At 32.5% G+C, this 24,731-nt stretch overlaps 1 protein-coding gene across 1 annotated transcript; it reads right to left on the bottom strand.

The window, feature by feature from the left end:
- Positions 1-16,596: 16,596 nt before the first annotated feature.
- On the bottom strand, positions 16,597-24,672 carry LOC133322846 (molybdopterin synthase catalytic subunit-like; the record flags this gene model as incomplete). Its single annotated transcript, XM_061531832.1, has 2 exons — positions 24,221-24,672; positions 16,597-17,019 (listed from the first exon to the last, which is right to left on the bottom strand). Coding segments are annotated over exons 1-2 (872 nt in total), but the record flags the coding sequence as incomplete, so codon positions are not given.
- Between the last annotated feature and the right edge of the window lie 59 nt (positions 24,673-24,731).

Consider the following 24,731-nt stretch of genomic DNA (forward strand, 5'->3'; position numbering starts at 1 on the left):
CCAAATTTTGAAGTAGAAAGAAAAAAACACATCGACACACACACACACAAAGGAAACACTCTCAGTAATGTTTAAATACCCAACCCACTCCCGTTCCGATATGAGTTTTAGTGCCCACCATCATTGAACTACTCAAAGTTTTATAGGAATATGATTATTATTATTGTGATTGGGAGAGAGAACTACCGCAAAGGCAATAATAACTCACACACACACAACTACTACTGTGTAGGTCAGTCGGCCTATTGTTTTTGTTGTATGGCCTCAAGCCATATTGGCACCATAACCACCAAAGAACCCATCAGTCATTCGGTGTGCCCAGCTGAGAGTGTCGGTTACCTGTGTCATAAGCCCCTGTTGTCATCACCATTGACCACCATCGGCCATTCTCGTTCGAGTATGACGAATTGTCTATCGACTTAATTTAGCCTCGAAAGAGAAATGACACTGCCGCTGTCGATGCCGCCAAAGGCATTGACAGTCAAAGCAACAAATTATCTAATACCCCCAACAGCAGCAGAAGCACCACCTTGGGCTTCCAACATAGATACACTTTTTTGTTATTGGAGGACAGGGTCAATATTGCATTGGGGTCGCTAACACTTGGTGTAATTGAAACTAATATTATTAGAAAGGTGGTAGGTTGTCTGGTAGGGACAGATATGTTGGCGAATTTGATAATATGGAGAATATGAAACAGAAAAATCGACCCAAGGGTCTCGCGATTTTTTTTCTATACGAAAAAAATCGCTCTCCAAGGGTGTCGCGAATTTTTTCTATACGAAAAAAAATCGCTCCAAGGGTGTCGCGAATTTTTTTCTATACGAAAAAAAATCGCTCCAAGGGTGTCGCGAATTTTTTTCTATACGAAAAAAAATCGCTCCAAGGGTGTCGCGAATTTTTTTTTCTATACGAAAAAAAATCGCTCCAAGGGTGTCGCGAATTTTTTTCTATACGAAAAAAATCGCTCCAAGGGTGTCGCGAATTTTTTTCTATACGAAAAAAAATCGCTCCAAGGGTGTCGCGAATTTTTTTCTATACGAAAAAAAATCGCTCCAAGGGTGTCGCGAATTTTTTTCTATACGAAAAAAAATCGCTCCAAGGGTGTCGCGAATTTTTTTCTATACGAAAAAAATCGCTCCAAGGGTGTCGCGAATTTTTTTCTATACGAAAAAAAATCGCTCCAAGGGTGTCGCGAATTTTTTTCTATACGAAAAAAAATCGCTCCAAGGGTGTCGCGAATTTTTTTCTATACGAAAAAAATCGCTCCAAGGGTGTCGCGAATTTTTTTCTATACGAAAAAAATCGCTCCAAGGGTGTCGCGAATTTTTTTCTATACGAAAAAAAATCGCTCCAAGGGTGTCGCGAATTTTTTTCTATACGAAAAAAATCGCTCCAAGGGTGTCGCGAATTTTTTTCTATACGAAAAAAAATCGCTCCAAGGGTGTCGCGAATTTTTTTCTATACGAAAAAAAATCGCTCCAAGGGTGTCGCGAATTTTTTTCTATACGAAAAAAAATCGCTCCAAGGGTGTCGCGAATTTTTTTCTATACGAAAAAAAATCGCTCCAAGGGTGTCGCGAATTTTTTTCTATACGAAAAAAAATCGCTCCAAGGGTGTCGCGAATTTTTTTCTATACGAAAAAAAATCGCTCCAAGGGTGTCGCGAATTTTTTTCTATACGAAAAAAATCGCTCCAAGGGTGTCGCGAATTTTTTTCTATACGAAAAAAATCGCTCCAAGGGTGTCGCGAATTTTTTTCTATACGAAAAAAATCGCTCCAAGGGTGTCGCGAATTTTTTTCTATACGAAAAAAAATCGCTCCAAGGGTGTCGCGAATTTTTTTCTATACGAAAAAAAATCGCTCCAAGGGTGTCGCGAATTTTTTTCTATACGAAAAAAAATCGCTCCAAGGGTGTCGCGAATTTTTTTCTATACGAAAAAAAATCGCTCCAAGGGTGTCGCGAATTTTTTTCTATACGAAAAAAAATCGCTCCAAGGGTGTCGCGAATTTTTTTCTATACGAAAAAAAATCGCTCCAAGGGTGTCGCGAATTTTTTTCTATACGAAAAAAATCGCTCCAAGGGTGTCGCGATTTTTTTTTTAAAATCGACCCAAGGGTCTCTCGAACGAATTTTTTTCTATACGAAAAAAATCGCTCCAAATAAAAACCTTCCACATCAGTGTTCTCATATTAATTGCTATAAAAATTAAATAACTCTTCCAAATGTTTGTTTTTACGTTTCGGATGCATTTTAATTTAATCCATTGTGTTATTAATTCGATGTGTAAATGATTGAATATGAAATATATAGTTTTAATTAAATATGGATGTTGTCGTTTTTGGTAAATAAAAAAAGGTATGGAATCACAAAAACTTCGCACAAATGAAATCAATATACAAATTAAAGAAATGTCAAAATACGATACAGATGCCCAAATTAAATGGATGTTAAATGTTAAAAAAAAAAACTCATGGTTCTTAGTTTCATTTTTGGGAGGAAAAAAATTGAGCTTCAGTAGCAGAATATTTTACAAATAGTAAAAAAATGTATTAAATTCGTGAGGAACGAACTATTAATACACTTTTCATTAAAATTGTTATTAAAATTAATAAAAACACCTTTATATATTGGCTAATTCGGAACATTAATCTAAATTGATAATTCTTTCAAAATTTGTTATTAAAATGAATCACAATACTTTTCTGAAAAGATTTTAGTAACAATTTCACAAATAGCACCACAAATAAAAATTCGGATAAAAACGGATAAAATCTCAAGTTGGGCGGATAAGCACGGATAAGCGATTTTTGGCAACTTTAGCCTCCTGGGAGTTCAAAACTGTAATTTGCAAGATTATCCATTCATAAATATGTATTATTTTAAACAAAAGTTAATTTTCCTGGAAATTTTTCTCGGAAAACTTGGTATATTGGTATTTTTGAGGTAAAAAGGCGACAAATTTCTTGTTCAAGTTATGTTAAATACTTTAAGAAAGAATATTATTCAAAAAAATCTCATCTCAAATAAAAATTCGGATAAAAACGGATAAAGCCTCACATTATACGGATAAACACGGATAAGCATTTATTTTGTTCAAATTTTTTGGAAATTTTTTTTTTCAAAAATTGAGTAAATAGCATATCAAATAAAAATTCTGATCTCTCTATTTTGAACAAAAGTTTATTTTCCTAGGATTTCAAAAATGTTATTTTTTTAAATATATATATAATTTTGAACAAAAACTTTTCCTGGATTTTTTTTTTGAAAATTTTATTGGTATTTTTGAGGTAAAAAGACGAAAAATTTCTTTGCTCAAGTTCTTTAAAACACGTTAAGAAAGAATAATTTTCCAAAATTGAGTCAATGTGATCTCAAATAAAAATTCGGATAAAAACGGATAAAATCTCAAGTTGTGCGGATAAACACGGATAACTGATTCTTGGCAATTATGATCTCCTAGAAGTTTAAAAATATATTTTACACAATTATACAATCATAAATGTTGATGATTTCGAAAAAAGTTCAATTTCGTCGAAAAATTTCTATCAAGTATTCGTATTTGGTCCAAATTTGTATTTTTTAAAGTAAAAACTAGACCGTTTTATGTTTCAAAATTATTCACAAGACATAAACACATAAAATATATCTAAAATTGAGTCAATATGACCTTAAATAAAAATTCGGATAAAAACGGATAAAATCTCAAGTTGTGCGGATAAACACGGATAAGCGATTTTTGGCAACTATATTTGAATAGGAATTCGAAAATATCCCTTACGGCATTATTCATGCATAAAAAGTGCAAAATTATACCATAAGTTAGAATTTTGGGTAAACCTCATATTGAAAAAATTGGTTAGAACCGAAGAATAGTTTTTTTTTGGAAAACAGTTGGTGCGATCCTTAAGGTAAATTTGTTTTTCTATAGAAAAACAAATAGTACAGCCCTTCATGTCGATTCGTGGAGGCACTCTGGTTCTTTATAAAAAAAAATTGCTTTGACCTTCGGATCGAGTTTCTATAAAAAATCATAGTGAACCCCCAAATATATTTTTTTCCGTAGAAGTTCGAAACGACTTCATGAGCCATATTTTCCGAACCATTGTAAATCATTTACAATTAATAATACACCCGAATAATACGGACTTTTCTGGAATTTACGATGAACATATTTCAATAGTTTTTACATGTGTCACCACATAATTTTTTATGACCACCACAATATCAATTAATAATAACCATATATTGGATACTATTTGGTAACAACAAAAAACAACAACTACTACAAAAAAAAAACAACTCGATGTGACAATTATTGTTGTATGTAACTCAATCCAATTTGAAAATCCGCCGGCTGTCATTTATAATTTAGTCAGAAATTTATGTCAATGTGTGACGTCAAAATTTGCTTTTATTTGCATAGGACTTAACACATCGCCACACACATATACATACATATGTATGTATGTATTTTATTTATTAATAGTAACAATATATAGTCTGCAAAATTATTTATGTCGATTTATTTTTAAAAAAGGCAAAAAAATATATATAAATGGGCGATAAAATTTATCTGCAACAAAAACCAATCACGTCATTCACAGAATAGTTGGGCAATTGCAAAAAATAAACATACACACATACACTCTCATAGAGGAACATAAAATACAAGCTGTGCACACAAGTGGCAATGATGATTCAGAAATATACAGTGGAACCTAAATGTGCAAACATAACAAGATATTTAAAATAAGATTTTCAATACGAAAAATGTAGGTAATCTTCTCTATAAAAAATCATCCGGAGAGTTCTCAAAATTTTTCTAAAGAAAAAATCGGCCCTTAGGGTCTCTCAATTTTTTTCTATAAAAAAACCCAAGGGTCTGGAGAATTGTTTTCATGGGTCTATATTTCTTTATAGGAAAAAATTAGCGAGACCCTCAGGGTCGATTTTTTTTCGTATAGAAAAAAATTCGCGAGACCCTCAGGGTCGATTCTTTTCGTATAGAAAAAATTTCGCGAGACCCTCAGGGTCGATTTTTTTCGTATAGAAAAAAATTCGCGAGACCCTTAGGGTCGATTTTTTTCGTATAGAAAAAAATTCGTTACATCCTTGGTTCCATTTTTTTCGTATAAAAAAAAAAATCGTTAGATTCTTGGGTCCATTTTTTTCGTATAGAAAAAAATTCGTGAGACCCTTGGGTCGATTTTTTCGTATAGAAAAAAATTCGTGAGACCCTTGGGTCGATTTTTTTCGTATAGAAAAAAATTCGTGAGACCCTTTGGTCGATTTTTTTCGTATAGAAAAAAATTCGTGAGACCCTTGGGTCCATTTTTTTCCGTATAGAAAAAAATTCGTGAGACCATTGGGTCCATTTTTTTCGTATAGAAAAAAATTCGTGAGACCCTTGGGTCCATTTTTTTCGTATAGAAAAAAATTCGTGAGACCCTTGGGTCCATTTTTTTCGTATAGAAAAAAATTCGTGAGACCCTTGGGTCCATTTTTTTCGTATAGAAAAAAATTCGTGAGACCCTTGGGTCCATTTTTTTCGTATAGAAAAAAATTCGTGAGACCCTTGGGTCCATTTTTTTCGTATAGAAAAAAATTCGTGAGACCCTTGGGTCCATTTTTTCGTATAGAAAAAAATTCGTGAGACCCTTGGGTCCATTTTTTTCGTATAGAAAAAAATTCGTGAGACCCTTGGGTCCATTTTTTTCGTATAGAAAAAAATTCGTGAGACCCTTGGGTCCATTTTTTTCGTATAGAAAAAAATTCGTGAGACCCTTGGGTCTATTTTTTTCGTATAGAAAAAAATTCGTGAGACCCTTGGGTCTATTTTTTTCGTATAGAAAAAAATTCGTGAGACCCTTGGGTCGATTTTTTTCGTATAGAAAAAAATTCGTGAGACCCTTGGGTCGATTTTTTTCGTATAGAAAAAAAATCGTGAGACCCTTGGGTCGATTTTTTTCGTATAGAAAAAAAATCGACCCAAGGGTCAATTTTTTTCGTATAGATGAAAATTCGTGAGACCTTTGGGTCAATTTTTTTCGTATAGAAAAAAATTCGTGAGACCTTTGGGTCAATTTTTTTCGTATAGAAAAAAATTCGTGAGACCCTTGGGTCCATTTTTTTCGTATAGAAAAAAATTCGTGAGACCCTTGGGTCGATTTTTCCTTACAGAAAATTTTTTTCGATGTTTTCGTATAGAAAAAAATTCAGGAGACCCTCATTTTTTTCGATTTCATTTCTTTTGATATTCAAATTTGTTTGGAAATCTAAAAATAGTTTAATTACAAAAATATTGAATTGAGGCCAACCACTTGTTACGAAAATTAATTCGAAACATTATTGGGTCTGATGATAATTACCATCCATGTGCCTGCCTACAAATTTCTGGTATTATTTTCTTGAAATTTCTGTTATTCGGGAACACGCACATTCGAATAGTTTGCATAATAACCATGAAAATAATATTCAAAACAAAAAATAAATAAATTGGGCTAGAGGGAAGTGGAGGTCAACACACATACACACCATTTTTTACACCAGGTAAATTTTAGATATGTATCTAAATCTATTCCGAGGTGGTGGTAGCACTTTTGTTGAATTACAACAAATGTGAAACAAAAGCAAAAATACAAAAACAACAAAAATGAGTATCTGAAAAAAACCAAAGAACATACTCAAAAGAAAACAAACAACAACACCACTGTAATGTGTTTTACTTGCCACTAATTTTATTGTTGTTGCTGTTGTTTTAGGCTATTTAGCAACAAAACATGGAAAAACAAAAATTCATTCACATTCCTCACCCATTCATTGCTTCACTTTTGCTTTTCTTTTCTGTTTTCCTCTTCTTCTTCTTCGGGTCTTTGTTTAGTTTTGTATTTAGATTATTAATTTATGTTTTCCCTTTCTGTTAGGTGGGGTGGTGTGGGGGTCAGCATTTTGTTTTTCTAATGCTTTGCAATATTTTTTTCTTCAGCCTCAGTAATACAAAAATTAGTTGCCGAGACATAACCCATTCAACACGAATTCTGTCTGTCACAAATGTCATGTTTTGGTAATGTTTTCACTTTTTTCATTGGCATCAGTGTTCAGTTTTGGATTTTTATTTTGGGTCTCCTGATTTTCTTTTTGTCTATAGAAAAAAAATCGACCCTGAGGGTCCCACAAATTTTTTTCTATTGAAAAAAATCGACCCTGAGGGTCCCACAAATTTTTTTCTATTGAAAAAAATCGACCCAGAGGGCCTGACGAATTTTTTCTATAGAAAATATCGACCCCGAGGGCCTGACGAATTTTTTCTATAGAAAATATCGACCCTGAGGGCCTGACAAACTTTTTTCTATTGGCAATAAAAAATCGACCCTGAGGGTCAGAATAATTTTGTTTTCCAGAAAAAAAAACGGTCTGACGAATATTAATATCTTAATATAATCATTAGGGACTGACGAATGTTTTTCTATAAAAAATGGACCTTGAGGGTCTAACAATTTTTTTCTATACGAAAAAATCGATCTGAGAAAAAACTGACCCAAAGTCCTCACCAAATTTTTTCAATTGAAAAAATGAGACCAAATTTAAGGGTGCATTGGGTCGTATGACTATTGGCAACACTTATACGCCAATTTCGAAAGTCTTTTAAAAGACTTCGAAAGGCCTCATTATAGACGATATTAACGACATTTTGCATGTAGGCTAAGTTCAAGATCGAACCTGGATTTTGAGAAAACTGTAAAAAAAAATCGACCCTGATGATCTGACGAATTGTTTTCTATAGAAAAAAATCGACCCTGATGGTCTGACGTATTTTTTGTTATAGAAAAAAATCGAACCTGATTGTCTGACGAATTTTTTTCTATAGAAAAAAATGGACCTTGAGGGTCTCATGATTTTTTTCTATGTGGAAAAATCGACCTGAGAAAAAACTGACCCAAAGTCCTCACCAAATTTTTTTTATATTGAAAAAAATGAGACCAATTTTAAGGGTGCTTTGGGTCGTATTGCTATTGGCAACACTTATACGCCAACTTCGAAAGATTTCTAAAAGACTTCGAAAGGCCTCGTTATAGACGATATTAACGACATTTTACGTGTAGGCTAAGTTCAGAATCGAACTTGGATTGTGAGAAAGCTTCATCAAGAATTGTAAATAGTACTATTAAAAGAAAATTGGGTATTATGTATAACTATTGGTAATACTCATACGACCATGAATCATGGTTCTGGAAAACATTATGAAGAACTCCACAAATCCATCGATTATATAATAAATATAATATGCTGTTTCATCTGTAATAAGTTTGCGGATTTGATGAATCTGAAGTCCTACGAAGATGTTACTCTAACTGTGAGCGTAAATTGTGTCAGCTGTAATACTGAAGCGTACATTGGGTTGTATGACTGTTGACAACATTCATACGTAAAACCATTCAACTTTGGCTAATTGAAGTTGAAAAGGAATATATTCCTTCCGCTATATGTCAATATATTATTAAGCAAGTCCTTCAAAGTACTCAGTCCCGAATTTTAAAAAAAGTCTGCGGTCTTGATGAATTTAAAGTCTTTCGATGATATTCACCTATCTTAAGGGGTCTAGAAAACCCATCCATGATAAACACAAAAATCATGTCAATCAATGCTTCGCACATGTCTTCTTTGAAGTGAATCGGAGAAACCGAGCAAGTCAAAAACAATCGCATTCAGGTCATACCATGAAAACAATACTGATGAGCAAACCGATGAGAACAAAAGCGACTACTCTGAACCACTTTTAAATAAAGTTTTAAAAAATCAGATATTAATTAAGTATTAAACTAAATGGGCCAACTAATAGAAATAATTCAATTCAGCTGGAAATCTTACCGATTGTTTTCTTTAAAAAAAATCGACCCTGAGGGTCTCGCGAATTTTTTTATAAAAAAGAAATCGGCCTAAGGGTATTTTTATATTTTTTTAGAAAAAAATCGATCCGAGGTTCCCTCGAATTTTTTTTCTATAAAAAAATTGGCCTAAAGAACTCACCAACTTTTTTCTATTGAAAAAAAATTGGACCAGATTTTTTATTGTAAAAAATTGACCTATGGATAGTGACTAATCTTTGTTCTGTCGAAAAAAATTGACCGTCACGTCAATTTTTATAGATAAAAATTTTAATCTTTATTATCTTTTGCGTATAATGAACGTTATTAACTATTTAAAACGCAGTTAACCTTTTTTTCTGTCATAAAAATCAATAAGCAAGGTATCATCACATCACGTTGACCTTTTTTGTTGTTGCTGCTGGCTGGGGTCGTCCAAACCAATCTTGCACAAGTATCATTAATATTCTATCGTTAAAATGATGACATTTTGTGTTGATAAAATGTCCTTTTTTTGTAACCTGACGACTGGGTGACAACGGTGAAAAACCGCACACATACGACACAGACGGCTCTTGAATATTGCAATATGGCTAAAAAATAATGTGCAATATTATTGGAATCCAGCAAATAGATACCACGTTCTGTACATTTTTTATATTTCCTTTAGGTAATTGTCAATTCAGCATAGCTGAATTAGATTTCCATTGGATAATCATCCATTCAGTATAGCTAAATTCAATTTCCGATAGGAGCTTCTCAATTCAGCTTAGCTGAATTAGATTTCCAGTGGCTAGTCTTCAATTCAGCTTAGCTAAATTCCATTTTCTATAGGTAATCTTCAATTCAGCTTAGCTGAATAAGGTATCCAATAAAAAATCGTCAATTCAGCTTTGGTGAATAATGTTTCTCATATGAAATATTCAATTTAGCATAGCTGATTAGGGTTTCTAAATGGAATTCTTCAATTCAGAATTGTTTAAAGAGGTTTCTATTTTATTACATTAAGCTTATCTCAAATTAATTTCCTATCGAGAATTCTCAATTCAGCTTAGCTGAATAAGGTTTCCGTTGGAAATTTTGCAATTTACCATAGCTGAATTCAATTTCCTATTGATAATCTTCTATTCAACCCCTGCTGAATAATGTTTCCCCATACAAAACTTTAATTAGGCCAGCAAATCTTCCTTCTCAAAAATTCTTGAAATTTCCTGGAAATCTTTCAGATTGTTTTACAAGGTTTTTATAGCCAGCCTTATCTGTAGATAAACATTTCTGTACACACACGCACACACTCAAACAATTTAAGGTTTCTTCTTTCACATTTTTCGCAATGTAAACAGAAATTAAATTTAAATGATGGAGGCAAGCAAGGATGGCAGTTTTTGGATAAAAAAGTTCGAATGATTACGGTATGATTTCTCTCGATGTGGACACAAATGTATGTGAATGTGTGTGCTAGCTGTGATGTGATGAAAAATCTGATGACAATACCAATGATGAAGATGATGACGGTTTGGAAGGTGAACAGAAAAAAACATACTCAACATTATTGAAATATTAAAATGTTAAAACGGTTGTTGTCGCACGGATCAATCAACACAAATCAGGCAATCTAATAAAATATTGAAATTATCAACAACAAAAAAATGGGCTGTGGATGTTCACTTTTTTATCTGTTGGCCTTTATTTATATTTAAGTCTTTTTTTCTGTGTATGTAAGGACAAATGTTTTGGCTAATGTCAATAAGAATTGTAAATGAGGTCAAAAGAAAAAAATCATTCAAATTTACAAGATTTTCGTAAATTTTTCGCTATTCATCATAGCTGAATTGAAAAATTTTCAATTTTTTGCTGGATTCTTTAATAAAATCCATTAAATTTTTATTTCGGCTTAGCTGAATATAAAAATTGGCATGGGAAGTGCTATTCAGCTAAGCTGAAAAAAATATTCTGATGTTTGTACACATTTTTTCATATATTGGGATTCTATTCAGCTTATCTGAATTGCAAAAAAATTCAAAGACAATAAAATTTACAAATTCTGTGTACATTTGTTCGCTATTGAGCTCAGCTGAATTGAAGGATATTTAATTTTTTTTAACATTTTTTACATAATATTTAAAAAAAAATCCACTAAAAATTTACATTAGCTTAGCTGAATATACAAATACGCAAATGGAAGTTTAATTCAGCTAAGCTGAATGATATTTTTAAAAGTTTTTACACATTTTTAATATATTTGAATTTTATTCAGCTTAGCTGAATTGCAGAAAACTGAAAGTTTACTTTGTATTCAATTAAAATTCTTGAGAAAAATCATAATTCAGCAGAGTTACATTGCAGAAAATTGTCTTATTTTTATTAAATTTCCGAAGAAAAAACCAAGGTAATCTCAAATTCAGCTTAGCTAAATTGCAGTAAACATAGTTTTTTGTAAAATTTACTCCAGATTTGCAAAGAAAATCCAATAAAAAATTAATTTATCTCAGCTGAATTACGGAAATCTCTATGGAAATTCAATTCAGCATAGCTGAATAATATCAAAATACACAAATACACAAATTTTGTCAAGTTTTATCAGAATGAAGAAAAATTTTTAATTTGTTTTATCAGAAAAAAAAATAGCGATGCCATAAGGTTAATTTTTTTCATTAGAAAAAATTTTTTTTTGGTATAGAAAAAAATTCGCAAGACTCTCAGGTTCGATTTTTTTTTTTTTTTTTGGTATAGAAAAAAATTCGCGAAACCCTCAGGGTCGACTTTTTTCGTATAGAAAAAAAATTCGCTAGACCCTCAGCGTCGATTTTTTTAATTCTCCACCTCTTGTTAGGAAATATAGTTAAAACATTTTGTTATTCCTCTTCACATTCAAATGGAATGGCAGTGAAAATGACAATGTCAACGAAACAAACAAAGAAGGTAAATTACAAAAAAAAATCTGAAATTGGAAATCAGCAACCGTCGTCTATTTTCCCTCGTCTGTGGACAAAAAACAAATTGAAACACAGAAACTAGAAACGTTGACAGAAAAACCAAGAATATTCTTCTTCTTTTTCTCACGGTGTGTAAATTGCTACCCGCATACAAATGTAAAAAATAAGAAGAGACCAAAAAACAAAACAACAACAAATATTATCTATATGTTTATGGGATTTGTGTGAAAATTACAACAACAATAAAGTAACAACATAAAACTATGGAGGATGGGAGGGAAATGTAGGCGAAGACTTCGATTGGTAAATAGGGAGTGAATGGGGTGGAGGGAGGTGCAGTTGAGGTGGGATGGAGGGAGTAGTGCTGCTATAGAGTTCGAGTATTTTGCAATGAACATTTTATGTAAACAATCACTCAGCGTTTTTGGTCGTAAAAACGCAACGGGTGGAACAAAAAATAGCAACAACAACAGCAATGACAACAAAAAGAAAATGAAAACGAAAACACCCAACAAAAGTGTTATTGACGAAGAAATTGCATGAATCTCATCGTAATCATCATCATCACATACGAAGAAAAAAGAAAACACCAACGCATGGTGGAATTATTCACACAGGGGTATACACAACCCAACATTCAATGCTTGGGATGTTAGGGTGGATTGGAAAACCTGAGGGTCTTTCAATTTTTTTTCCATAGAAAAAATCGACCCTGAGGGTCCTTCTAATTTTTTTCTATAGAAAAAAATCGACCCTGAGGGTCTTTCAAATTTTTTCTGTAGAAAAAAATCGACCCTGAGGGTCTTTCAAAATTGTTTCTATAGAAAAAAATCGACCTGAGGGTCCCACGAATTTTTTTCTATAGAAAAAAATCGACCCTGAGGGTCTTTCAAATTTTTTTCTATAGAAAAAAATCGACCCTGAGGGTCTTTCAAATTTTTTTCTATAGAAAAAAATCGACCCTGAGGGTCTTTCAAATTTTTTTCTATAGAAAAAAATCGACCCTGAGGGTCTTTCAAATTTTTTTCTATAGAAAAAAATCGACCCTGAGGGTCTTTCAAATTTTTTTCTATAGAAAAAAATCGACCCTGAGGGTCTTTCAAATTTTTTTCTATAGAAAAAAATCGACCCTGAGGGTCTTTCAAATTTTTTTCTATAGAAAAAAATCGACCCTGAGGGTCTCGCCACGAATTTTTTTCTATAGAAAAAAATCGACCCTGAGGGTCTCACCACGAATTTTTTTCAATAGAAAAAAATCGACCCTGAGGGTCTTTCGAATATTTTTCAATAGAAAAAAACCGACCTGAGGGTCTTTCAAATTTTTTTCAATAGAAAAAATCGACCCTGAGGGTCTTTCAAATTTTTTTCAATAGAAAAAAATCGACCCTGATGGTCTTTCAAATTTTTTTCTATAGAAAAAAATCGACCCTGAGGGTCTTTCAAATTTTTTTCTATAGAAAAAAATCGACCCTGAGGGTCTTTCAAGATTTTTTTTATTATTTATTTATATGGTATTTTTTCTATTTTCGCGAATTTTCTGTAGGTTCCAACTGAATGCCTGCCTTCCCACAACAAATAACAGTAGTGCTTGTGATTACTTATATTTATGTACATAAATTCATTCATTCATACATAAATATCATTCGTTTGTACAAATAAGAAAATCCAAAAAAAAATATTTTTTTATCTTTTTTCCATACAAAAAAAAAAACAAATAAATTGAAATGAAAAAAATATACAAACAGACAAACAATGAATGGAATGTTGTTGGCATGCAAGGGAACGAAGTAACACAAAAAAATGAAGATATTTTTTTGCAATGAAGCTGATAGTAATGATAGTGGAGTTGCTGCTCCTACACAGGTTCAAAAAACTCGCAAGTAGCGATATGAAAAAAATAATGGAAATTTATAGAAAATTGTTGTATGTAAACTTTTCGATTTTTCATAACGATAATAAAAAAAAAACTTTGTGGCACTTTTAAATTAGTATGTGGAATTTGGTGGAAAGGCGTTATTTACATTACGCCTTTCCACCAAATTAAAAAATAAATACAAAAAAAAACTATTAATTGTCAAATCAAATATAGCCTCCACCAGAGAGATTTGCAACTAATTATCAAATGCGATTTCTAAAGATGTTAGATATTGACCTGAGGGCCTTTCGATTTTTTTTATTGAAAAAAATTGACCTGAGGGTCCTTCGATTTTTTTTTATAGAAAAAACGACTCTGAGGTTTTCTCGACTTTTTTAATAGAAAAAAACGACCTGAGGGTCTCGTGATTTTTTTTTTCTGTATAAAAAAATCGACCTGAGGCCTCCACCATAGAGATTTTCAACTAATTATCAAATGCGATTTGTATTGATGTTGGATATTGATTTGAATACACAAAAAATCTACTTTTGAATTTTTTTTTATAGAAAAAAATCTACTTGAATTCTTTCGAATTTTTCTCTATAGAAAAAAATTGACTTGAGGGACTTTCGAATCGACCTGAGGGACTTTCGAATCGACCTGAAGCTCTTTCAAATTTTTTTCTATAGAAAAAAAACGACCAGAGATTCTTTTGAATTTTTTTCTATTGAAAAAAAATCGACCTGAGATTCTTTCGATTTTTTTTTCTATAAAAAAATCGACCTGAATCCACGGTGCAGTGACAAACGGGCCAGATTGTAGGATTTATATCGATAATGTTTTCCAAACGATATTTTGTGACCTACCCAATTGACAAAATTGTATTCAGCAGTAGGGCTGTTACAACAACAATGGATATATTCCAAGGGGAGCAAATGAAATTATGTATATGATTGAAGTCTGACCAACTTCTACGGGTGCATATAAGAAAAATAAACGAATTTCAGTGGGTAGGAGGATCAAATGATGTTATTCTGACACCAGAACAGAGTTTTATTTAAAATACTGATCTAATAAATTCAGTCTTCACATCGCCTTTGATGAAAATCAAATCTGTAGAAAAATATCAATCCTATGGGTCTATCGAAGTAATGTGGATTTTGAAATCCACATTAGTTTTGTGACACAAATGGCTCAGAAAACTGTTTTGAAATGTCCTGTTCTATTCTCTCTGATTTTGATGCAGAATGCAATATTGAGTTCAGATCTGGAATATTAATTTTATAAAGAAACGAATCTAGAAAGAATAAATAAAATTAAAAATGTGTTTTAAATGAATATTTCATTTCTAATATTTACTTAAAATACCTAACTTTTAGTCCTTCTTCATATCTTCCAATATTGATAGAGAAAGATATCAAAAAAAAATGACCAGAAATCATCATGATCATCACAAAGTTTATTAAGATATTTTATATGACTGCTGTTATTTCCCTTGTCTATTAAGACATTTTGACATATGACGACGATGACTTCATTGCAGTTATAAAATGGCACAACGGAAAGATGTCATAAACATTATAAACATTGACCATAAAGAAAATTAATAGTCCGATTCTTCTGAGGTACATACAATGTCAATGACATTAACATCAAAACCAACTACAAAAACCTTTACGTTCTGTTTTTATATTATGTCATTATTAACAACAACAAAAAATTAGGATGAGTAATTAAAACAACCACACCGCGCCATATTAGATATTAATTATTATTGTGGTTATTATTTTCGTCGTCCATTGTCATAACAACATTTCGTCGCCCTTTTTATGGCATTTTTTGTGGTTGCATTGTTCTTATATAGAAATTACATTATATATCATACATACATATACACAGATATGTAATAAATATATTATGTAGTCCCTCTAACCCCAAATTATGTCCCAACGACTTTAGGGGCGGGGAAGACTTTCACCTTGGCAGATAAGGTCTTTATATGAACGACACAACAAAAATGTGTCTCAAAAGCTTTTGGGGTCTCCAATAAGGTTTTTTATCTCCTTATTTTCTTTGATTATTTCTATAATTTTTGCAATTTCCTCTTATAGACGCAATATTTCATTATTTTTTTTCCTTTTAATCATTAATTTTCCCTCTTTAATGTCAAATTACACAGAGGAGTTCACTTTCTGCATGAAATAACTGCATAATTATATTCACAACCAAGGACACACACACACAGGAAAACACAATTGTCACTAAATCATCAAAAAAATCATGTTCATTAAGAGTAATACTATTCTTCTTCTCCCCACATATATTATTTCCTGTATCACTCCCACCCACTACTCTCACTAAACGATGTGTGTGATGTGTTTGTGCATGCTGCTGCTGCAGTTACTGCAACAACAAACAAACTAATGATTGTGTGAACTTGAAAACAAGTTTTGTTTTGATAGCACTTCACTCAGTCATACGTTGTTATGCACGATAGAATGGGTTGTTCATTGGTTGGTCTATGTTACTGTTTATGTTGTTATATTAGTTGTTGTTTTTATTTTTTGTAACAAGTTTAAAACAAACACTGTCCTCAGTTAATAATAAAACAGCAACAATACAAACAATAACACTTTACTACAACAGTTATTAAGGCCAGTAATAATTTATCATCTCTTCTCTTGTGAGAGTCAGAGAAAGAGAGTACGAGTATAGAAAATTTATTGATATTTATCACCCACAATAAATGAAAAAAGCAAACAAATGCATGTCCATCCACATTATAAAGAAACAAAAATGAACAGTTTGTTGCAAACAACTGCATGTCCATCCTCCACATTATAAAGAAACAAAAAAGAACAGTTTGTTGCAAACAAATGCATGTCCATCCTCCACATTATAAAGAAACAAAAAAGAACAGTTTTTTGCAATACTTACGGATAAAAGAAGAAGAGAAATGTTGTGGTCAATAATAAAATCCAGGCGAAAGTCGCAGGAATGTAACGTGTTTTAACATCGCATTTGGGCATTTTGTTGTTGTCGGTACTGCTGCTAGCTCGACTGCTACCGCCAATGCCACTGCTGCTGCTGCCGCTATCGTTGATGCTGCTAATGCTGGCTGAATTAATGTGCTGCTTGGTCACTGAAGATACAACTGTTGGTGACGATGACGACGACCGCGATGGGGTTAATGCTGACGATGATTGTGATGTGGAGGACAACGACGATGATGGCGACCACCAAGGCTGTGCTCTTGTCGACGTCTTTGGCAATCGATGTGAAGAATGTAAATGTGAATGAAATGGCGATTGCAAATTATTTTTTCTACCGATGTTAATAATATTGCCGGTATTTATTGTTCTACTGGGGCACAGGTGTAAAAGTGTTTAGCTCTTAAAAAAACCGACGAAAGAAAGAGTTCACACACACACACACATATGTTATGAGTCCTCGTTTCTTGTTTGCCAGTAGCTTTGTCTGCTTTGGTTGTTAATGTAAATTGTTCTGTGCTAAGAGGGCGATGGCTTGCAATTTTTTATTTCCTTCCCTTGCTTGCTTTTTTCACTTTCTTGGCAGACACAATGACGGAGCACAAAGGCAACTACCAGACGAGACAATGTTGTCTTATTCTCCAGACAGGATGATGATGAGTTTTTGTTTTATTTTAGTAGAGCAGGAAATATGGTGGTAGGCGAACAAAGTATCCAAAAAAATACGTTAGCTTTTTTATGTTCCAGCAATGTGTTCCGCCGTCTGCTAGCAGACAGACAAAACTGACTAGAGAACGACAATTTCTTTTTTGTTTCACTTTAGTAAAAACTTAAAACTTTTTTAAAAAATGTTTTGTTTATTATTTTTGTAAAAAAAAAACTTTTGTTGCACATTCAGTGTCCAGGACAAGGGATATATTTTTTTTTTTTTTGTCACATAAACCAAATTTTGAAAACAGATATCTACTATTTTTTTCTTGTTTGAATTTGCACATGCACTCTTAAAAAGTCCACATTTTATTCACGTTGACGTTTCGTCTTCTTTTGTTACTCTGTACTGCTTCTTCTTTTTGTTACTCTCGCTTTTCATTCATTCTTTGCACAATTTGCCTATCACTCTCCCAGTTGCCAATTAAAATACGATGTTATCGTTGTTGTTATTATTTATGTTTGCTATTGCTGTTGTTGTTGTCTTGTTGTAAAAACACATATATTTTGCACTGTTGTTGTTCTCCCGTTTCAAATGAGAAAGAAAATATTCACTCTCTTTTCCAGACAACTCGTAGGAAAATCTACAATTTTACCTATATTAACTATACCAAAAAAAAATGAAATTAAACAACAAAACACACACATAGTAAACCGTAAAAAGTGCCGAGAGGCATTCGAGGTGCCCTAGGTGGCGTTAGGTGGTGGCGTAGTGAGAGATACACACGGAAAACTTCACAAGTGTCAAGCTTTTTTCGTTATTCGGCACAACCGAGCAAACCAGGCGCGTGTTAGCGACTTTTTAATTTCACGTCACTTTCTTTTATCATTTTTTCATTATTTATTCAAAAAACAACACTCTCCTTATGTACAATAAGATTAGAAGCAGATTTTATAATTTTTTTGTTACGAACAAATGATAATGAGGGAATAACTAAAATGTAAACAGTGTTGCCATGTTCGCGTTACACACTGTTATGTCTCAGGTAACCGGTTTCAGTGTTACCACACTGGCACACAAAACAAACAAAATCGAACAAACAATTGACAATTAGATTTTCTCTGCTTTTCCACTGCTGTTTTGACGTGATGTTGTGCGCACGTATGTGTGTTTTGTTGTTTAATTAAATCTATTTTGATGCAAAGGCCACCTTTTTTAATTCCATGCAAATTTTCACTTTTATTTATCGCAGGCAGCAACAACAACAAAATGAATTTCATTAACTTTTATTCTACTTTTTATTTGCTGCTTTTTTTGCACACATACACGCAGCAATCAACTCATTTGCAACACACGTACGTACACAAATAGAGGCTTCACTTTATTTTTTTTCTTTTCTTCTTTTTTCATACACACCAATTTTTTCTTCTCATTTTCTTTTGGCCCTTAGAAAAAACATAATTTTCTACGTTTTTCTCTATGCCGTTGTGGGTTTCACGATATTTCACGTTACTTCTATTGATTAGATTTTTGTTAATTTTTTCACTATTTCCACTAAAAAATTTCACAAATAGATTTTTCTTAATTTCTTAATAATTTTCATTTTATCCGCTACACTCCGATCCATTTCGTTCGTTTGCTCGTCCACTGAATTCTGGAGTTAGTTGTTAGGGGTACGTAGTTCCAAAATGAACAGTCTGTTATCATATTACAGTGAATACATAGTCATTTTGCAATGAATAGCGCATAAGTAATCAGTTGGCAGTGAGTAGCCTCAAATTTAGTTTATCGCTCTTTGCAGTGAATCGTTCAATTGAACTAAATATCGGTGGTACATTTTGTATCTGTATCTGATGTATAGAATGTCAGGTATGTGACGTTTGGGTATATTTATACGTGTTTTATAATAAATCATAATTTAGCCGTCGTTTAAGCTACCGATAAATTTACAAATACCATAAATTACGATTGCTGTAAATTATTTTTCATAAATGAGCTATATAACAACAAATTTTAATAATTTGAAGAGATCTGGCAAAAAGCATGTCAAAAAATGTGTTACACATATAAGTGGCAATGGCTCAATTATGATGTGGAAGCGATAGAAATATAAATTTAATAGATTTTCATTCATGTTTTTCAATTTTATTTTGAGGATTCGAAAATATTACATTTTCAAAATAAATATAATTTGTTTGTTTACATTTTTCTGTCAAATGACGTTGACACTAGTATAACTTACAACAACAAATTTCCATGTGGTTGTTGTATCGTTTGTTGTACAACAACACTTGCTGTTACCTTCTATTATTATACCATGGCTATCAACTATCTGTAAACATAGGTTAGATTATTTATAATACGACGTATGTATCAATAAAATGGTTGAAGGCAAGTTTTGATTCGACTTTTCGAGAGGCATTGACATTAATTTTTTGAATTCTAATTGGGAAACAAATTTCGCTAAAAAAATTATTAATGATTAAATTTTGGTATTTTTAGGGTTTGTGCAGACGTTTTAAAACCGAGTTGGCTGTAATGCGGTGTACATACTAGCATTTTTGAATGGTACTCTTGCTCAAATTTTGCTTGTTTGATAGTGTGGCCTCACATGTTTGTCATTCATCAGGCAACCACAAAAATATTTAAATTTTGGTTTTTGGTTTGTGGACAGTAATCGATAAAAAAGCTGACAGTCAAAAATGATAGTGTGTACACCGCTTAATTCGATAAATTTTTGTTCTTTCCCAATATAAAGAAACCCAACTTTTAATTTCTTTTTAAATTTTGCCGCAATTTACTATTTCTTGTGGCCTATGTGTTGCAAAACATAGTCGACATAGGTCTACTTCTTTGTTATGTTCCTTATATGAAGATCCCAAGATTATTCGCTTCGGAAAATTTGGCCCGGTCGTACTTATTGACTTTGTAACTCATTTTGTATATAATTATAAGTAAATCTAATTGTATGTTTTATATACATACTGTTATTTGTATTAAAAATTTATTATTCCTTTTTGTCCATCTATTTTAATTTTGAAAATCTGGTCGCCTTATTTAACATGAAATATATTTTACGATATTTTCATTTACTATATAGTCCAATGTACAACTAATGGCGTTTTTACACGATATGTATTTTACATATGTGCTGTCACTTATTTCATCCATATGTAATTCCTTATGTGTGTCAAAATTAGCAGCGTACACAAAACATTTATTTTTGTGTTCAAACATATGTATTTTACATATGACATAACCTATATATTAAATCAACATCATTTTTTTATTAAGCACCTACAAACGAAATAAAAATTTGTAATTGTTGCCTATTCATCCTTTTCTTTGACTTGCAATTGAAATATTTTCTTCCAACAATGTGTTTCATTCAAACAGCTGATTTCCTTATGTTTCACATACGAAAATAGAGCGCGCCCTATTCGGAAAAAAAATACATATGTAATTGCATATCGTTTTGACACATTGAAATTTCCGTATGTTCCACATGACGAGTTCGATTTCCATATGTAAAAAAGTGACAGCACATATGTAAAATACAAATCGTGTAAAAACACCATAACATGTTTTACTTTGTTTGACGTATATACAAACAAAATAACAACCCAAACAACGAGTATAAATATGATGCTCTGTAAACATACCTTTTGTTGAAAACAGTGTTGGTAAGTGAACAAATTATAAAGCAGTGTGTTTTAACAGGGTGATTCATATTATTAAAGAAATCGTTCAACGACAAATTTTCAACCTTTCTTCAAAATCAAAATTCAGAAAGGCCCATGGCCCAAATATCAGGACATCCAGAAGGCGAATACAATTTTTAGTGACTGACAGTGGAGGCAAGATATTAAACTGCTAGTTTAAAACTATCGATGTGGGGGTGCAGTATCAAGAGCCTTATTCTACCTAAATGGATAAATTTCATCAGATTGTGAATACAATGAACAAGCACTCGACGCATCATGTACAGCGTCCATTCGAACTATCATTACAAAATCAAGAAAGAAGAAAAAAAAAAAAACGCCCAAACAAGTACATATCCAGTAGTTGATTTGAGACCAAACAAATAGGGTAAGTTCTCCTAAGTCCGTATTTTAACATTTATTAAAACTTCATTGAATTTGTACTTTTACGGAGTGTGCGGGTTCGATATAAAGGAAAAAAACTAAAAATGGATCTATACCGAATCCAAAAATATTTTGTCACTTGGCACCTAAAGTAGCCTTCATTCTCCACACTGTTGTATAGGGCATTATATCTTCGCGCATATGTTTGTAACATCAAAAGGAAACATGATAGACATGGGTCCATTTGAGAATATATATATAATCCCTTTCTGAGTATATTTATGAACGTCCTTCTGCTCGTCCGTATGTCTGTCGATGTTAAATTGTAAACAAAGTGCAAGTCACATTTATTATCCGAATGAAATGAATTTTAACACAGCTCATTTATTAGGTTCAAGGACATACCTTATTGAAATTAATATGAAAATCGGTTTCAATTTAGATTTTGCTCCCATATATTAGGTTGGGGAAAAAGAAATTCATGCATGCTTCGGAATGTCCGATTTGGGCCTAATATGCACCGTTTTGATGTATGATTTGTTGCCATTTGAAAGGTAACTTCATAATGAATCTCTCATAGAAGTCCTACTCTCTATTTGAAAAAAAAAACTTTAGTAGTCGATTTTCACAATCCTCCTTAGATACCAATTTTTTATCATTAAAGAAATTTTGCAAGACAAGAAAAATATGATAATCGCTTGGTGCCAAGTCCGGACTGTATGGCGGATGCATTAAAACTTCCCAAGCAAGCTCCCGAAGTTTCTGGCGAGCGTTGTCCCGGTGGAACACGACACCTCTCTTGTTCTCCAATTCTGGCCGTTTCTGGTCAATTGTAAATGGTTTAAAACTGTTTTATGGTCGATATTTAACTCTTGGGAGATGTTACAACTTCGATCATTTCTCCGATATGATTGACATTTTCGACGATCAGCCTACCAGTGCGAGTGCTTCTTTAACATCAAAAATTCCTGAACGGAATCTACGAAACCAAAATTTAATTGGCTGTTACAGTATCGCAACTATAAACACCATTCACAATTTTAGCCGCTTGGCTGGATATATACGAATTTTTTGTTCACTTCCATTTTTAACACCCTGTAACTCACAACTGCATGAGCATAAACACACTTTGATATAACGAAAAAATAATGGATTTTCCCCCCAACCTAATATATACTTTGTTCTATTGAGACACACTTTGATATAACGTATGGAATTGAGTATAGGATAGAGTGTGTGTTTCATTGCAATCGGTTCAGATTTAGATATAGCTCCCACAAATATTTTCGTCCAATTTCATGTAAATTGTGCACCAACATCTTAAGGTTTGTCCGATTAAGAAATTTTTCATATCGTATTGATTGAGCCTACAAAAACGTGTGTTAAATTTTGAAGAAATCGTTTTAGATTTAGAAATTATATATATATATATATATATATATGGCGCAAAAAAGTCCCCTTATTTATTTTTAAATGCCGATGGGTCTAGAATTAAGTGTATTAAATATCATTTAATTGGATACAGATTTGGATGTATCTTCAATTTCATTAAATTGTTTTCTATATATACTCAAAGTTTGTTCGATTCAGATGAAACATTGGGCTGGGTTGATTAAAATTGTTACATATGCCTATGTAGATCTCATATTTAAATTTATCCGATTCTATGTCAATGGTCTTTTGAAATTTCCATACTAGTTTGGTTGTTTTAAAATTTAACAAGTAAAAAAGGCGTTACGCTCGGTCGGGCCGAACTTTCATTTTATATCGTGTATTTCACATGTAATTCGACGCCATCGAGCCCATTAATGAGCAGAATTAGAATATGCATCGCATATAACTAACTTTACCCTAAAAGATAACTTCATGCTAAATGTTAAAAATATCGAAATACCGTAGGTATTATATGAGGGTTAAAAACGGACATATGGGTACTACCCCAAAAAGTGACAAATGTTAATAATATTTGGTAGGGAGATTTGTTAACATATATGGTTATAACAGACAGCCGGACATGGTTAGATCGTTATAGAATTTTACGCTAATCAGGAATATATGTATATTCTTTATGGGGTCGGAAATGTTTATTTCGATGAATTGCAAATGGAAAAGCCAAATATTTAAACCCTCCATGATGGGTATAAGTAAAGGTACAGTTCTGGATTTCGCCACAAAGCCTCATTAGTTGTCTCAGTTTTTTTCTTGGCATATTCTTCCAGGGAGTAATTTATAATTCCACAACAACATGTAATACTATATTTATCTTAAAGAGAATACTCTATAGAACCCAGAAAATCTTGTGGACGAGCATGTCATCATATACTTATCATAACTACACTCTTTCTCCACTATGAGGATAAATAACAAAATGTTCTTGTTGGTATTGTTGTAATAGCAATGACCATAACCCTGCCTTCGTCTGCTATTAGCTTCAGTTTGACATGTGTCTGCCAAAAATGTTTGAATCGAAACATCTTCCTACATTGATACCTCATAGCTTAATATAAAAAATAATTTATTTTACTTTAATACAAGGTCATCTATTAGCTTGACAAACCCGATTTAAAGCAAAACGATATCTATAATTATTTTGTTTTGGTTGATGCAACATATTTTTGGGTTCTTCTATTGTTTATCTTGTTTTGTATTGAATGCTGTTTCAAAAAGTTAGCAACAGCAAATTATCGCAAATCTGTATTCAAATTCAATAACAAATTTCTGTTTTATTGCACTACAATTATAAAAAAATACGTATGTATAAATTTTTAACAATTCCTCCAACGAAGCAATAAAAAATCCAAGAGGTGGCAATATATACAACATATTTAAAATATTACATTTTTTCCTTGCTCAACCACTGACATTCTTTGTTCTCCTTCCATGCACCTTCATCGCCTTCGTATTTTTCCTTCTTCCAAATTGGTACACGTTTCTTAAGCTCCTCAATGGCTAAGGCCACAGCATCCAGGGCAGTTTTACGATGTGGTGAGGAAACGGCAATAACAACACTTGCTTCACACACCGGAACCAGACCCAAACGATGATATATGGCAATATTGACAATATCTGGCCAATTTTGGCGAAGTTGTTGACATATACTTTCCATTTCTTTAATGGCCATTGGTTCGTAGGCTTCATATTCTAAGGATACCACAGTTTTATCTTCAAAATTATCACGAGTTGTACCAACAAATAGGGATATGGCTCCACAGCTGCCGGCAGTTACCAAATCATTGATAGCACCAACATCAAGTTTATCATGGGTGAGCAACAGGTGGTTTTTCATTTCGCTTATCTTATTAACTACTTAGGCACTATTTGAACAAAATATATGAGAGCGGCAGGAAA

The sequence above is a fragment of the Musca vetustissima genome, unplaced genomic scaffold, assembly GCF_032173495.1.
Source record: "Musca vetustissima isolate MV318-11 ecotype Yass unplaced genomic scaffold, APGP_CSIRO_Mvet_v1 utg148617, whole genome shotgun sequence".
Classification (NCBI taxonomy): Eukaryota; Metazoa; Arthropoda; class Insecta; order Diptera; family Muscidae; genus Musca; species Musca vetustissima.